The 16248-nt window shown below is 47.1% G+C and overlaps 2 protein-coding genes across 2 annotated transcripts in view; one reads left to right on the plus strand and one right to left on the minus strand.

Annotated features, from left to right (window-relative positions):
- Positions 1-15892, plus strand: part of TIAM2 (T-cell lymphoma invasion and metastasis 2) — a 96430-nt gene extending 80538 nt beyond the window's left edge. Inside the window, exons 17-28 of the mRNA XM_006757705.2 lie at positions 111-290; positions 2259-2327; positions 3098-3223; positions 3987-4095; positions 6612-6791; positions 8331-8449; positions 9381-9489; positions 10036-10094; positions 10717-10822; positions 11661-11748; positions 12385-12539; positions 14702-15892. Of these exons, the coding sequence (XP_006757768.1) occupies positions 111-290; positions 2259-2327; positions 3098-3223; positions 3987-4095; positions 6612-6791; positions 8331-8449; positions 9381-9489; positions 10036-10094; positions 10717-10822; positions 11661-11748; positions 12385-12539; positions 14702-15312 (1911 nt within the window). The 3' untranslated portion in view covers positions 15313-15892. The remainder of the gene's footprint in view (positions 1-110; positions 291-2258; positions 2328-3097; positions 3224-3986; positions 4096-6611; positions 6792-8330; positions 8450-9380; positions 9490-10035; positions 10095-10716; positions 10823-11660; positions 11749-12384; positions 12540-14701) is intronic.
- Positions 15830-16248, minus strand: part of TFB1M (transcription factor B1, mitochondrial) — a 36743-nt gene continuing 36324 nt past the window's right edge. Inside the window, exon 7 of the mRNA XM_006757682.2 lies at positions 15830-16245. Coding sequence (XP_006757745.1) covers positions 16002-16245 — 244 coding nt within the window. The 3' untranslated portion in view covers positions 15830-16001. The remainder of the gene's footprint in view (positions 16246-16248) is intronic.

Here is a 16248-nt window from a genome sequence, read left to right on the forward strand (position 1 = left end):
CCACCTGCCCACTCTCCCAGGCGGGGATGGAGGCCCTGGTTATGTCCTTGGTGGGCAGTGGATAGTAACGGACAGTCTCCTGTACATTTCCCACTCTTGTCCCCTCGCAGAGTGCCGAACAGATCGCTGCGCTGTGTAGGAGTTTTAACGCCACCCAGGCCGCCAGCATGGAAGGACCGCGGGAGGGCCAGGACCCACCTCCGAGGCCCCTGGCCCGCCACCTGTCGGACGCGGATCGCCTCCGAAAAGTCATCCAGGAGCTGATGGACACAGAGAAGTCCTATGTGAAGGTAAAGGCGGGGGCAGAGCATGCTGTCCTGCTCTCTCTTCCCGTCTGTGGTGACCAATGGTACGGCGGCAGGGGTCCCCGGGTGACGCCATCGGGACCCCACCATGCACTTGAAGTAGTGAATTGCTGCAGAGGAGGGAGGGAAGGGGGAGAGGGTGAAAATGCTTTGAGGACTTGGAAAAAATTAGATCTCGGCTCATTTGTTACCAAGGTAGCTTTCACTATGGAAACAGATGTTCCAGTTTGTGCAATCTGTGGAAGGGAGTCTATGCCGGCTTAGTACCGGGGGACGGAGATCACTTTAGGTCAGCGGTTCTCAACCTGTGGGTCACGACCCCTTTGGGGGTCAAACGACCCTTTCACAGGGGTCACCTAAGACCATTGGAAAACACATCTATAATTACATATTGTTTTGTGATTAATCACTATGCTTGAATTATGTTCAATTTGTAACAATGAAATTGGGGGTCACCACAACATGAGGAACTGTATTAAAGGGTTGGCATTAGGAAGGTTGAGAACCACTGCTTTAGGTGATGAGGAATGAGGCACAACTGGTTTACAGGCGACCTCTGAGACGGGCCCGTCGCCGCCTGACAGGTCCCACCACGGATGTCCCCTCATCACGGGCGACCCCACACAGCAGAGGGGGCTTTGCTGAGCCTCTTCAGAGCCCAGAGAACTCACTTGTTTGCCTCAGAAGCCCCTAGTTCGTGTTGGAGAAACATGAAGGATACAGGGGCCGGGGAAGGCAGTTCTTTTGCTTCAAATAGTTGCCGAAGCTTTGGACTATATTGCGCTCACTTGGTTGGCTGATTGCTGAGGGCAGCATGGCACAGGCGGCGGGCTGAGCACGCAGGCCCGGCCCAGCCCAGTCCACCGGAATGGCCTGGGTGGGCCCTCCTCCTCCCTCCTCTGGGCTCTGAGACAGGTGTGCCCTTGTGGCAGCTTTGATGTGCTGAGCCCCGAGTTACACCTCGGTGTGCACACACACGGCTGTCACCTTTCTCCTGACGAACTGAGCTTTGCCTTTCACCAATGTCACTGTCATTTCGTCTGGACTTTACCAAAGGCCCTATTCAGAGAGCTCGGGAGAATGACCCAAGCCCCTTCCGTTGGTCCCACAGGGGAGAAAGGAAAGCTATAGATATGACATTTTCATTTCATTTCCCGTTACGTCTTGCCCCACATCTGAGAGGGGGAAGTGAGGTGAAAATCCAGGGAGTCCAGACAAGATTCTGCATCCTCCTGGGAGCCATGGTGACCTTCCCCGCAGAGCCCTCTGACAGCTCGAGGCTGGTCATGAGCTCTCACCAGGCGCCCAAGGCCCTTTTTATCGCTGCTGTTGCTTTTTACTGTCAGGCCACATGCACTGGGAGGGCCGTTGCTTCCTGATGCTGGGAGAGCGGAGATGAATGTGATGGGTGAACCTGCACTTTGTCCTCTCTGGGCCTGGGTGTCACAGTCTTTGGCCCCGCGGGTCAGCGCAGACCTGCCCTTGTGTGGCAGTCCCCTGGGCAGCATCGGCTGGCACGGGCATGACAACAGCCCATCACTCTCTGACCAAATAACCAGCACCCGCAGTCTCTTGTGATTCACACACATCTTCATGTTTTAATTTCTTTTTGCTGCTGACATTTAGCATGGAGTTTTACTCGTTCTTTCATCTAACCTGGATCTCTGCATGCGACTTGGAAATTTCAACCTGTGTGTGTTCCCTGGGCTGTTATTCAGTAACTGCTCATGTCTCCAGCTGCTGAATGGGTTGTGGTTTTAACCACTGAACCCAGTGAGCAGCAATGACCACTTTTAGGGTCGAGATGAGCAGTAATGGCCACTTTTAGGGTCGAGAATTTCAACAAGACACAAACTTCATCGTTCCTAATGGGAGTCGGGAGCTGTGGCCGGGTTGCTGGAAACTCGTGGGTATTTTAGAGATGTAAGTGCCAAAGACTCTTCTGTCTTTCAGGATCTGAGCTGCCTCTTTGAATTATACTTGGAGCCACTTCAAAATGAGACTTTTCTTACCCAAGATGAGGTAAATAATCACCTTCCCTCTGTTCCTTAACAACTGACTAGTCTCTCTGCCCTTCAGTGGATCTCCTAGGACAGTGATGGCAAACCTATAACATGCGTCAGAGGTGACATGCGAACTCATTTTTTTGGTTGAGTTTTCTTTGTTAAATGGCACTTAAATATATAAAATAAATATCGAAAATATAAGCCTTTGTTTTACTATGGTTGCAAATATCAAAACATTTCTATATGTGACACGGCACCAGAGTTAAGTTAGGGCTTTTCAAAATGCTGACACGCTGAGCTCAAAAGGTTCACAATCACTGTCCTAGGAGATTCTATCTACTGGTCCCCAAACGTCCAAGACTTCAGAGTCTTCAGAGAAACCCCAGCGTGGCCTCCTCCAAAGCTGTGGCCGTGGCCTCTGGTGTGAAGCAAAGTGTATAGCACAAATGCAGGACCGTCCTTTGTGTAGAGAAGTTGTGGCCAAAAATTACTTTTCCATGTATGACATTTTAAGGTTAAATCACAGGAATTCCTACTTTCTTTCATTTCCCCCCCAATTTGAATTCTGAAAATTTTACATCCACTTAAAAACTTATTTTAGAATTACGGGGACAAGCGCTGTACATTCTCTGTGCATAAAGTGCCCCCATAATGAAGGTGCCATATTCCATAAAGGATGTACTTCTGCCTGCTGTTGGCGAGTGACTGTGACCTGTCGGGCCGTGCAGTATCAGAGTGGGTCTAGACCTGTTGCTGACACCCTCTTCAACTCCCGTCTTCACACAGATGGAGTCGCTCTTCGGAAGTTTGCCCGAGATGCTTGAATTTCAGAAGGTGTTTCTGGAGACGCTGGAGGATGGCATTTCCGCGTCATCTGACTTTAACGTACTGGAAACGCCCTCGCAGTTCAGAGTAAGTGTTTTGGACAGCGGTTTAAAGCAGAGTGGTGGGACAGCGCGGAATCCCCTCTGAGGAAGGATCTGCTGGACTGGACTATCGATGGGATAAACTTAGTGCCTTCATCGCAGTTTTCCCCGGGCATGTGGTGACAGTAGACCACAGCTCTGTCCTGGAGTCTGTGCTCAGGCGGTTGGAAATCTGCACAGCATGATTTCTGTGCCAGGCGCCTGGGTGCAGACCACATCCACACCTTCACTCAAGCCACCTAAAGGGTGTGCAGGCGATGGCCTCTGACCCCAGAGCACTTGCTGCCTGATTTCCTCCTCTGCATGGTAAAGTGTTCTGACCTTCTCTCCTACGGAGGGAGCCCCATTTCCAACATGAGCACCGGCGGCTGGCAAGAAGCCCCTGCAGGGAAGGCGCAGACGGCATCATGCCTCTGAGTAGACCCGGCTTCATTAACGCGCCTCTCAGCCCGTTTGCTGGTACATCCCCCTTTGTCAGAGGCGTTTTTGTCGACCTTTCTCGTGTCCTTCGATTGCACACCCTGCCAATGGGCTCCTCCACCGGAAAGTTTTCAAACTGCAGCTCAGCTAGGGGAGTGCCTGGCTGTGCTGCGCTCGGGGCAGTCCCGGCTTATTCCAGTCCAGCGGGCGCCTGCTCGAGGCCTGAGTGTGTTAGTATCTGAAAGACAGGGCCCCGGAGACACCAAAGCAGTCAGATGCCACAGACACCCACTAACCCATGTCTGACGGACTTCTCCATCCCTTTCTAGAAATTACTGTTTTCCCTGGGAGGCTCTTTCCTTTACTACGCCGACCACTTCAAGCTGTACAGTGGATTCTGTGCTAATCACATTAAAGTACAGAAGGTTCTAGAGCGAGGTAAGTTACTCCTAACTTTTGAAGCTGTGTTTTTTATATTTTTGGTTGTTAAAAAAGAATAAATTTGTACCTAACAAGGAGGAATAAGTGCAATTTTAAGGGATCATGTTCCATTTTGACCTTGAAACTGGTAACATTTTTTTTCCCCAATCTATTGGTTGAAGTCCTGAGAGCAGAGATGTTGCTTTGCCACGTGTCACTTTGCTGTGAAATTACATCTAAATTATTTTTCACCAAATTCCTTGATCTAAAAACTTGGAACCATAAGCCCCTGGTTGGGGGTAGAAAACACAGCATTTTCTTCCTTCTTGTTAATCTTATTCTTAAGCCCAAGAAATCACTGTGAACCACCATCAAGCTCACAAGCAGTGAGCTGAATAAAATGAATGCTTCTGTGGCAGAACTGGGGGAACTCACACGGTGACAGCTCACATCCTGCCAGTGAAGTACCTTTCATCTCTCCACACTTTTATCATCTCACTTGATCTTACTGGCTTCAACTGAAGACTTTTACTTTTTTAAGTCCAAGTAGACTGGGTAGTTAACCCTTATCGCTCTTTCCTTTAGCCAACAACAACCATTACTCTGTGGAGCTGACAGATGCCTGAGCTCTGGGTTCTGAACTGCAGTGGGTCAGCTGGTGGGCACACGGCCAGCACAGAGAGATGAACCGCCAGTCTGTCCAGCCGGGAAAGTGTATTCAAACATTTGATGATGACAGTGATCTTCTTTGGTGTGGAGGTGTTGGAGGGCGTCTTTGTGCTGCAGTCACCGTCTTGTATCATAAACTTGAAGTTCAACTTATTCCTGTAATGTCTAAACCAGGGATGATGAACCGAGGCTCTTCTAGTACTGAGGGCTTCTTTCAGTCACCGCAGACCTCTCTAGGTGTGAGGTTAGTCTCTCAGATGTCTTCCTCCCCCATTCTTTGGAATCCTCATTGCTGGGAGCAGAGACAAGAGGAGGAACCATCAGTGATGCAGACACAGGACTTCCAGCTCAAGGCTGTGAGCAGCAGTAACGCAGTCCTCGAGGAGGACACCAAACAAATGCAGGTCCTCAGGAGTCCGCTCTGCTCGGCTCCCCAAGTGGAGAACAGCTTATGGAAACACATGTAATCCTATTTAGGTTCATCTGAACTGTCTCCAGGAAAGGTCACCAGGCTTTCAAGTGTACTTGGAATATGAACCTACTGCAGCTTGAACTGTGATAATGTCATAAATTTTCAGGATGAAAATGGCTCCCCCGCATTTGAATGCCTTCTTTAGAATTAAGGATGGCCTCCTGTGACCGTTCCCATTGTGATTTGCCACTTCTAGAAGCCAGTGAATCAGAGTGCCCCTCCATGACGGAGGCCCATGTTTGAGGAGGGCTCTATATTTGAACTCTGTTAATTGTGTCAACAGGGTATTGGCAGCCAAGCTAAGTTCCCAGCCTTTCCTCTCTGTCATCAAATGCTTCTTAATGGCATTGTCTGAGAGGACCCAGAGTTTGCTGGTCAATGCTTCTTTCTCAAAACCTTTAGGGATTTTCCTGACACTTGAGTGTTTAACCAGCTCCATGACTCAGCTCGGCCACTTGGTGTAGATCCAGAACTTCAACCTGTCCTGTAACAGGCTCAGATTTAAAAGGGAGGCCGGAGTGCTTCACATTAACCAGATCCAGCCAAGATCTGTCTTCTCTAGTTCTTCACACAGAGACCTGACTCCACTGGGATTTCCTCCCAGCGCACCAATGGTCTGCTCGATTCCTCCATCATGAAGAAGGGCCATCTCACCATCCACTGCATCTGACAGTCTCATTCAAAATGGCACTGCATCTCCTAAGAGGTGTAGACTTTGCCTTTGTAACAAAACAAAGGGCAGATCTTCATTCAAATTGGCTGAATTCCAAATAGCTCGTCAACCAGTGCCTGCAGGTGGGATCCAAAGCAGTAGTCGGTGTATCCACTGATGCTATCGAAACTAAATGCCCTCGGATTCTGGAGCACACCCTTCACGACACTGGATACACAACAGAAAGGCAGTTCTCACCACCCCTCTGGTGAGAGGTTTAGATTGCTCAGAGCTGGAGAGGTGAAGGCTGCAGGGCATATCAACTTATTTTAAAGGAAAAAAAGATACTGCGTTATGAATAATGCAATAGGTAACCATTTGTGCTAGGACTGGAAAAAGTACTGGTTTATTTTGCTGTATGAATCTTTGGGGGAGTATGGATAACATTGTGTTTGACCTCACTCGTTAGGTGCCTATGACAGTCTCTCATGGGCCAGTGTACCCTTTGGTGTGTGGACTGTGCTATGCTGATAGTGAGTAAGCTCCCTTTGCCCGCGGGAGCGGTCAGGCTGTGATGCCGAGTCCAGGCTGACAGCTGGGTGCCTGACCCTGACGCACTGGGGAGCTTACTCAGTGGCGTTAGGACTGTAGATGTGCATGATCTGTTACTGCATAGAAACTGAATGAAGTAGAAGTGCACCATCCCGCTGTGCTAAGGGTCTTCCATCCATGTGCTTGCAGCCAAGACGGACAACGCCTTCAAGGCCTTCCTGGATGCCCGGAACCCCACCAAGCAGCACTCGTCCACGCTGGAGTCCTACCTCATCAAGCCCGTGCAGAGGGTGCTCAAGTACCCCCTGCTGCTCAGGGAGCTGGTGTCCCTGACGGACCACGACAGTGAGGAGCACTACCACCTGACAGGTGAGGACAGCGGCCGGCTGGGCCAACCAGTCCCCCCTATGTATTAGAAGACATTTCTCAGCACTATGACTGTTAACCTTAGTTTTACTATGTGGGAAAAGTTAGATATATGGCCATCCCTTCAGATGGACAAAACATTTGGCAAAATGATCTCATTGGAGTAGCCCCAAGCTAATCTGGAGGGATGATTCCATTTTCATTTTTTTAAAAAGGTAATAAGTCCAGTGGTGTGAAATGGGTTAATTCAGGTCACTGGGTTAGCAAACAACTGTGAGAACTGAAAACCAGGCCTCCTTTCCATCTCAGTGAAGTTCTGTGGCAGCTGCTGCTCACAGTGCTGCTGCTGGAATACGCTGGGTGAGGCTCCACCTTGTGGAAATCTCTGAGCAGAGCCTGACTCAGAAACCAAACTCCTAAGGACAGATTACGCTTCAGTGTGGATGCCGATGTGTCTTCTCTTGTCACCCTGCAAATCATCGGCCTGAGATACAGTCTGTCCAGTATACAGAGCCCCTCAGTTTGATAGCAAGCAGAGAATCCCGGGGAGACTGTGCTGGATTAGAGAGAAATAGGGGTCATTCTCTGCATATCAGAACCAGGAGGGCAGCTAAGCTGCATGTAATAAGCCCGTGGAGATGGAAAAACTTACTACATGTTACTATCACTGAATAATAAACACTGAAAAGAGCGTAAATTAAACTGGCTCTTTTACTATGACAAGCATACTTTTATATCATAAGTACCAAGGACAAAATATTTTTGTATGAAAATTAAATTGTACAAGTAAATGATACAAATTACGATTAGTGTTCCAAATACTGTATGTTAAGTTCATTTCACATCAAGATCTTTAAAAGGATTGCTAAGAATACTGCCTTCCACAACTCCCTCCACGCTGTATGCGGTGACCTGAAATTTTGCTTTTGAACTTTGGCAAAAACATCTTGTCCCTCCACAGGCCGGTGTAAGAAGTTACAAATACACACCATGCACAAGTGCTGACAATTTCTCTGGCAATTAAGCATTTACAGAGACATTAAGTCCTTGTTAAAACCTGTTCTGGATCACATTCCAGTAACTGGTTAGGAGAGACGGAATCTTCAGGTGCCCTGTGGAAGTCTGGCTGTATACTTAACCCTTCTTTCTGCACCGCAGTTTTCTCATCTGCAAAGTGGGACAGATTACCGTTCCTAGTCATCAAGTTATTGTAGAGATTAAATGAAATGATTCACATCAATTGCCTATCAGAGTGCATGACAAATAGCAAGTGCTCCATAAAGGGTAGCTATTGTTATTGTTGATGCTTTTTACTTCCTTACTTTTTTACTTCCTGCCTCATTTCAAAGAGAATGTGAGTTGGAAGATGATTCTGTTCATTCTAATGACTAGATTATAATGGGCTGTTTTGAGTCAAACCTGCTAGTACTGCTGTGAGAACTGGCTTCGAATCCTGGCATGAATCTTGAGCTTTTTCATTACTGCTGTCGGATAGGATTGGAGACAAACATTATAAAATAAATATGATTCCTTGTTTTGCAGAAGCACTGAAAGCCATGGAGAAGGTAGCGAGCCACATCAATGAGATGCAGAAGATTTATGAGGATTATGGGACCGTATTTGACCAGCTGGTAGCGGAGCAGAGTGGAACAGAGAGGGAGGTCAGTGGGACTTCTGCGTTCTGAGGCTTCGTGCACCTGCCCCCTGGGTCTATGGGTGACCTTCACACTAGGCCCCACTGTTAGGGCTTTCTTGGAGGAGAAAATGCCTCAGGTTCTCATTTTGATCTTAATGTTCATAATAACCCAGCCACACAATTTAGGTATAAAAGTAACAAATTAATTACATTGGTTTAAAAATGCAACCTTATGTTATGTACCAAAGACAACAAGAGAGGTCCCTGAGCTCTTCCTCCTTGTGGGCATGAGGTCAGGACACCCCAGAGGTGGTGCCAACATGCAGAGCGAGAGCAGGATGGACAGAGGAAGTGGGAGCCAGCAAGTGGAGAGAATAGGGCCTGTTCTCTTTTATTTTTTTAGCATGAAATATTGGGGGCTACCTCCTTTCTTATAAAGGTAGTTTAAGTAGAATTTGACAATTTCTATATATTTTTTCCAGCTGATTACTAAATTTAGAATCTTGAGCTTTTCAAGTCTATATATAAGGAGCAATGTATTTTAAGTAGAAAAGGACAAGAAGAGAAAAAAGCTGGAGTTTACTTATTTATTACAGCCAGTTTCAAGAGGTACTTTCTTCTAGCAGCCTAGTGTCCTCGATGGCTTAGAGACGGTAACTGTGCTAGGTCCGCGGGCAGTGCGAACACAGGCACTGAGGAGGAACCTTGTCACTGTGGTCAGAGGCGTCTCAGCCACAGGGACTATGTGCAGTGGAGCGAATGCCTTCACATGTGTCACTTTCAAACAGTTTGATGTAGGCATTGCTAAATTGTGTGGCTGCTCCTGTTATCAACACTTCCACTACTTAAGGCCCCAAGTTTACAGGGACCTTAAAAATCAAACAGAATACACCTATATGATTCACTCTCCAAAATCCACCTACGCTGGTTCCCACCCCTGCCCTCCTGTTTTCCAGGTAACAGAGCTTTCCATGGGGGAGCTTCTGCTGCACTCGCCCGTGGCCTGGCTGAATCCGTTTCTGTCTCTGGGAAAAGCCAGAAAGGACCTAGAGCTCACAGTATTTGGTAAGTATACTAGGAGGCTGGCAGTAATGAAGAACTCGCTAAACCCTCCAATTTCCAGAAGGGCTGGAATCACTGAGTTTTTGACGTAACTACTTAAAACTCCATCGCTCTGCACACCCATGATCTTGTCCCGCCTGCTGCTCGGCTGAGTGTCACAGGAACAGAGCTCCGAGGCTATCTGAACCCTGCCATCTTAATGGTTTGCTGCTCTTCACAATGTCTTATTCTCACTGAGCGCCGGCACGGTGAGCGTGGACGTGCATTCTCCCTGAGATGAGCACCATGTCCTCAGGCTTCAATACAACCAAACGAGATTTTTTTTTTAAATGACAGCATCTACTTCAGACAATAGCTCTTAAATAGCAGGCACGTCTGCACAACTCCAACATGACAGAAGGAAGTGCCATGCAGTCACTCACGGGCTGGCATCCTGGATCCCGGAGCTTCTGAGTCTGAAGAGCTTTTTGTTCACTGAAACACTCAGCTCTAGTCCAACCTTGAAGTTTGTAGAAAATAATGGAAGACTTTCTCTTTTCTTTTCTTTAGTTTTTAAGAGAGCTGTCATACTGGTTTATAAAGAAAACTGCAAACTGAAAAAGAAATTGGTAAGACAAGAATGAGTTTTAATTAAAGCTACCATTTCATGGCTGTATTTTCCTATTAATGTTGCACTGAGAAGCCCGCTAAGAACCCAGGCATCACCAACTGCCATTACTTATTCCCCGGTAATGACTGAGTCCGATACTCAAGGTATTTCTTCTTCTCAGAATGATTCTATTTTAAAAGACAAATACCCATGCTGGGCCTGCACAGAAAATCAGCTTGTATGTCCCTGAAAATGGCCCAGGTTTCCTCCATACACATGAGAGTCTTTGGTTTGTTTTCAGATGACCCTTACCTTGACTTAAAAAACAAAACAAAACTAGTTGTGGATACTATAAGCTATCAGCTCCCCATCAGTGATAATGTGAAGACACTGAAGGCTTGATTGTCATACTTGGAAACCTCGAACTCTCTGCCCCCCAAACCATGACGCTGCCCTATCCCCGCCAGCTGTGAGCCCTTGAGCACTGGGGGCAGTCTGAGCTGACTCATCCCTGCTGCCTGAGCACTCACACTGCAAGGAGCCTGGCACCGGGGTGGGGGGAGGCTACGGCGACCACACCGTGCACGCGTGCCCCTGGGTGAGAGCGAGCTGACACTTTACTGGGGACTTTCCTATTACAGCCCTCGAACTCCCGGCCTGCACACAGCTCTGCTGACTTGGACCCGTTTAAATTTCGCTGGCTGATCCCCATATCCGCACTTCAAGTCAGACTGGGGAACGCAGCAGGTAACTAACTGTCTCCTGTAGCACTAATGCCAGACACGTTAGGAGGCTGACTTGGGCTGTGGGGTGAAATATCGGTAAGTTTTGATGTTTTATAGCAGGAAAATGAGGGCGTTTCCTCGGAGCCTTCTGAAGGAAGGAAGGACTGATGGGTGGCTCTTCTCAGCCAAACACCTTTCTCCACCATTTCCTTATTTTTACTATCAACACTTTTGAACCTAATATCCTTGATACACCCAAATTTGTTAAAGGAACAAAGGTCCCCCAACTTAAATTTTTACAAGTTTCGATACACCAGAAAATTCTTTAAGACTAAGCAGCAGCACAAATGATGTAAAAACAAGAAAAAACCTTCCACCTGTAAAACACTGAGGGATCCTTCCAGAATAACCGTGTTCTGCTGACACGGCCCCTGGTGACGGAAAGGACCCACGGGGTCAGGCGCGCAGGCCGCTCAGGACCCTGGGTAATGTCTGTCGGAGTGCTGACGCTTCCTGGCCAGCCTCTCAACTCCAGCACCTGAGCGCCTCCTCCTCACTGTCCTTCCACAGAAGGGGGTGGAAAACAGGACCCGTGTAACCTCTTCCCCAGAGAAATGGAATCCAGGGATAGGGAGGGAGCACTAAAATGGCTTGAAAACTTCAGCCGGAAATGTCAAAAGTAACTAAAAAGTATTTCACTTTTTGTAAGTTTTGGTGAAAGTCAGACATAGAATGAATCATGAGAGTCAGGTCGGAACAGTTGACATTTTGAGACGTGACTACATGATGAGTGTTAGAGCTCACAGGTGTTCTGAACAGGCTCTCTGGCAGGTGTAGACTCAACTCTGCCCTTTACTCAGGGACGGAAAACACTTCCATCTGGGAGCTGATCCACACCAAGTCAGAAACAGAGGGGCGGCCGGAAACCATCTTCCAGCTGTGCTGCAGGTAGGACTCAGCCCCCGAATGAGGCCGCGGCAATGAGATGGAGTGGGGAGCTCTTAACTGGGAGGGTTACTTTTAATGCCCCTGAATTTTGGTGGCTTCAGGATCACAGCCCACAGCACACTTCCCACAGGGCAGCGGTGGCCCTGGTATAGAACACACTGAATAAAAACCTACCCAAATCCACTCTAGCTGGTTTGGCTCAGTGGAGAGAGTGTCCACCTAAGGACCAAAGGGTTCCGGGTTCGATTCTGGTTAAGGGCACATGCCTTGGTTGCAGGCTTGGGCCCCAGTCTGGGCTCGGGCAAGAGGCAACCAATCGATGTGAGAAACAAATCAATGCTTCCCTGTCTTTCCTTCACTCTTCCTTTCTCCCTAAAAATCAATGGAAAAATATCTTTGGGTGAGGATTAACAAAAAACAAAACAAACAAACGAAAAATACCCAAATCCTAGTGCCTCACAAACTTCCATTCTCACTCCTTTGTAAGTGAGGAGACCAAGGCACAAGGAGGTTGGTGAGTGCTGTCAGTCTGTCCCGAGAGCGGTAACGTGCCACAGCAGGACGAGGGGACAGGGACCGGAAGCACAATGACACCGGACACTAACGCTCTTGCTTCTCTCCATCCCCACCCCCCAGCGACAGTGAAAGCAAAACCAACATCGTCAAGGTGATTCGCTCGATCCTGAGGGAGAACTTCAGGCGGCACATAAAGAGTGAGTTCCCCCTGGAGAAAGCCTGCAAGGATCGCCTTGTGCCCCTCAAGAACCGCATTCCAGTTTCAGCCAAATTAGGTGAGAACTTTGCTAGCATCCTGTGTATTCATGAAACCCCTGAGCTTCTCTAAAAGGAGCCATGCTCTTGTAATACAGGGGCATTTCATCACTCTGTAAGTTACCAGACACCCAAATACATGGGGGCGGGGGGTGGGGAGATGGCAGTGGCAACTTCGTTTCCTCTTAAGAAACCTGAACCCGCCTCTTGCTCCCACGCCTCCTTTTATAAAATACTAGTGGCCCGGTGCACGGATTCGTGAACACTGAAAGTAATTAGAAGAAATATTTTAATATCGCTATTCACCTTTTCTCTAAAATAAAAGTGTCAGAGATGAAAGAAAATCAGTAAAATGTATATGAAAATATATAAATTAATACACAATAACATGATATAACAGCAAAAACATGATATAAAAACGACTGATAAATTGATTAAACTTATTCTAATATCTCCCTGTACATCACATTAAGAGTAAAAACCCTTTCAGAGTGCTTGACTAATTTCCCTTGTGATGAAGTATTTACAACTTTAACGTCACACACTCTTTGAACTGGAGAAAAAGCAACATATAACTGACCATGTGTGAAAACGGGTTCAGGTAGGAATATTCCTACTCTGTCTAGAGTTTGTCCTTGTGATTTATGATTTATTAATAGTCATCACAAATGCCGGCATCACCGGAAACTGTCTTCGAATTAATGTAAATGGGGGCCAGTGTCAGACGGGACAAATTATTTCTTGGAATCAGAATAATCACTCCTTCTGAAGATCCTGTTAATACCCCAGCTTCGATTATGGCGCCAGTGAGAGCTGTATATGTATCGCACATGGGCGAGTCAACGTTTATTTTTAAATAGCCAGTGTGCATCATATGTACTGGCTGTTGGTCAGATGGACGGTCACTTTGCCTTTTATATATATAGATAACCACCCCAACCCCAAACCCCCTCTTACCACCACTGACACAGCTACACTTACCATCTTATCTGCTTCTTCCACGGAGATGTACAGGAGTCCAGGGACCGAACTGCTCACCGCAGTATTTCTGGTGCTCAGAACACGGCAGGCATCTAGAAAGTCAGTACTTAATGCCTTAAGATCAGAAACCTAAATCCTCATTCTTACCCTGTTAGAGCAGCAGGTAAATCATACTGCTCTCAACTTCTGCCTGTTTTTAAAATTTCAGCTGAAACTTGTAGAATATTCTTTCTATAGTAACTACTTTGTTTTGATCTTTGATCTTGTTTTTACTCTTATAAAATGTATGTCTCTTTCCTTTTGGGTCACAGTGTGACTTCTTCAAATTTACTGTATATTTCCCATTTGTTTTCTTACCAAAATAAGCCATGGCCATCAAAAATATGCTGTTGCCGAAACCGGTTTGGCTCAGTGGATAGAGCATTGGCCTGCGGACTGAAAGGTCCCAGGTTCGATTCCGGTCAGGGGCATGTACCTGGGTTGCGGGCACATCCCCAGTGGGAGATGTGCAGGAGGCAGCTGGTCGATGTCTCTCTCTCATCGATGTTTCTAACTCTCTATCTCTCTCCCTTCCTCTCTGTAAAAAATCAATAAAATATATTAAAAAAAAAATATGCTGTTGTCTGCAGAAACACAACTAGATATCCCTTCCTCCTCCAGCCTGAGAAATGAAATACACACACACATGAATAATTATTCACATGAAATCTCCAAAAGTTGGTTAGAAATTCCAGCAGAGACAGCTCTCATGAGAGAACATTTGTCTACTTTTAGTGAAGCAGCAAAGGAAATAAGGTGAGATGGTAGACACAGAAATACGGGGTAGTCTTGGTTATCAAAAGACAAAGTAAGTTAGTGAAGAAAAGGAACCTCGGTTTTGTAACTAACAATTCAATGTACCCACTGGAAAAGTAGGAATCCTAGCCCTAATAGTAGTTTGTAGCTTATTTTTCTTTCTAAATAATTGAGCTCTGATAATTGGTCATCCAAAAATACTAAATCCCCCCATGTCAAGATTCAGATAAAATTTCCATACCTGCAGTACCTACGTGGATTTTTGCCCAAGTCCCAGGATGCTTGGTAACTGAAGTGAGATGATCAGATCTTCAGTAATTAAGATGTTAAATCGTGTAGCTTACATGCGAAAACCACGTCTGGTACCTGTTTCTCTGACACAAGGGGATGTGTGCTCTTCTCCCAGCTTCATGCAGGTCCCTGAAAGTCCTCAGGAATTCCTCCAGCAGTGAGTGGCCGGGCGAGCCGGGCAAGAGCAGCTCGCTGGACTCCGACGACTGCAGCCTGAGCAGCAGCACGCAGAGCAGTGGCTGCCACCCGGCGGGGGGCGGGCAGGACACCCCGAAACACCCCCACATGGGCCTGACAGATTTCCCAGACAGTCTCATCAAAGAGAGTGACATTCTGAGCGACGAGGAGGAGGACTACCATCAGACCCTGAGGCCGGGCAGCCCCACCAAAGACATAGAGATTCAGTTCCAGAGACTGAGGATCTCAGAGGACCCGGAGGCGCCCCCCGCGGAGCAGCCGCCGGGCTCAGCCGGCCAGCCACGCGGGGAGCAGCCCAAACTGGTCCGGGGACACTTCTGTGCCATCAAACGCAAAGCCAACAGCACCAAAAGGGAGAGGGGAACTCTGCTAAAGGCGCAGGCGCGGCACCAGTCCCTTGACAGCCAACCTGCAAATGCCAACCTCGACCTCAACTCCGTGCTTGAGCGAGAATTTAGCGTCCAGAGCTTGACGTCGGTGGTCAACGAGCAGTGCTTTTTTGAGACGGAGAGCCACGGCGACTCCTAGTACAGCCTCAATCGGATGCGGACTAAAGTGCTCGTTTCGCTTTTAAACTGGTGGGAAAGTGGAAACTGCAGAAACACTAAACTATTCCTTATTGGGTTTTGGGCAGTATACATTTTCCCACAGAATAGTTGTAAAGATTTAAGTTATTTTAATTTATTGTGAACCAGAAAACTAGATTAAACTGGTCAGAATCTGTAAAATACTTAGTTTATATCTCTTTTGAGCAGGTGTCAAAATGACAGAATCCTTAAAACTGCAGTCTAATTATTTTAATTTATGTGGGAAAAGGAGGGGAAGTTGTGATTAATAGCTTTTAAAAAAGGTCGTTTTTCTCCATCCTCTGGGCATTTACTTTGAGCTGTTAGTTTTTGCTTTATTTAAAGCAGATTTAAGTTATTTTACTGTGGGTTAGGGGCACAATGTGCAGAAATTTCATTTTTGTAAGGTTGTAATAATAGATGCTGTTTATACTAAACATGTCATATCTATGCATATATATATATTAAAAGAAAGCTTGTACTGTAACTTGATTATATTTATTTTTTTCTACCAACCTGTACAGTAAACGGGAAGAAAGTCACCTCTGGCAATTGGTATTTTTGTCATTCTGTAGAAGTCAGAGTACACGTGTGAGACGCTCGACCTGGTGAAAGTCCACGCCGGGCAAGCTGCTAGCCCCCGAAGTGCAGCTATAGACTGTGACTCTCCCTGTCGGCCTCTCTTTCCTGACCGGCGCGTTTGTTTTTCTTGAGCTCTTCTCTGAAATTATAAGCGAAGAGGTGTGGGTCTTCATCACACATTCTCCGGTACACGTCACAGAGGCTCTTAAAATGGGAGACAGAGAGCTGGCAGGGGCGAAGGGTCGGGTCCACATCTGCCCACTGTAACAGCCGCCCGGTGCGTTCCAAGCGCTGGGCTTCAGGGAATAACATTCTG

This window comes from Myotis davidii, unplaced genomic scaffold (assembly GCF_000327345.1).
Source record: "Myotis davidii unplaced genomic scaffold, ASM32734v1 scaffold1494, whole genome shotgun sequence".
Taxonomy (NCBI): Eukaryota; Metazoa; Chordata; class Mammalia; order Chiroptera; family Vespertilionidae; genus Myotis; species Myotis davidii.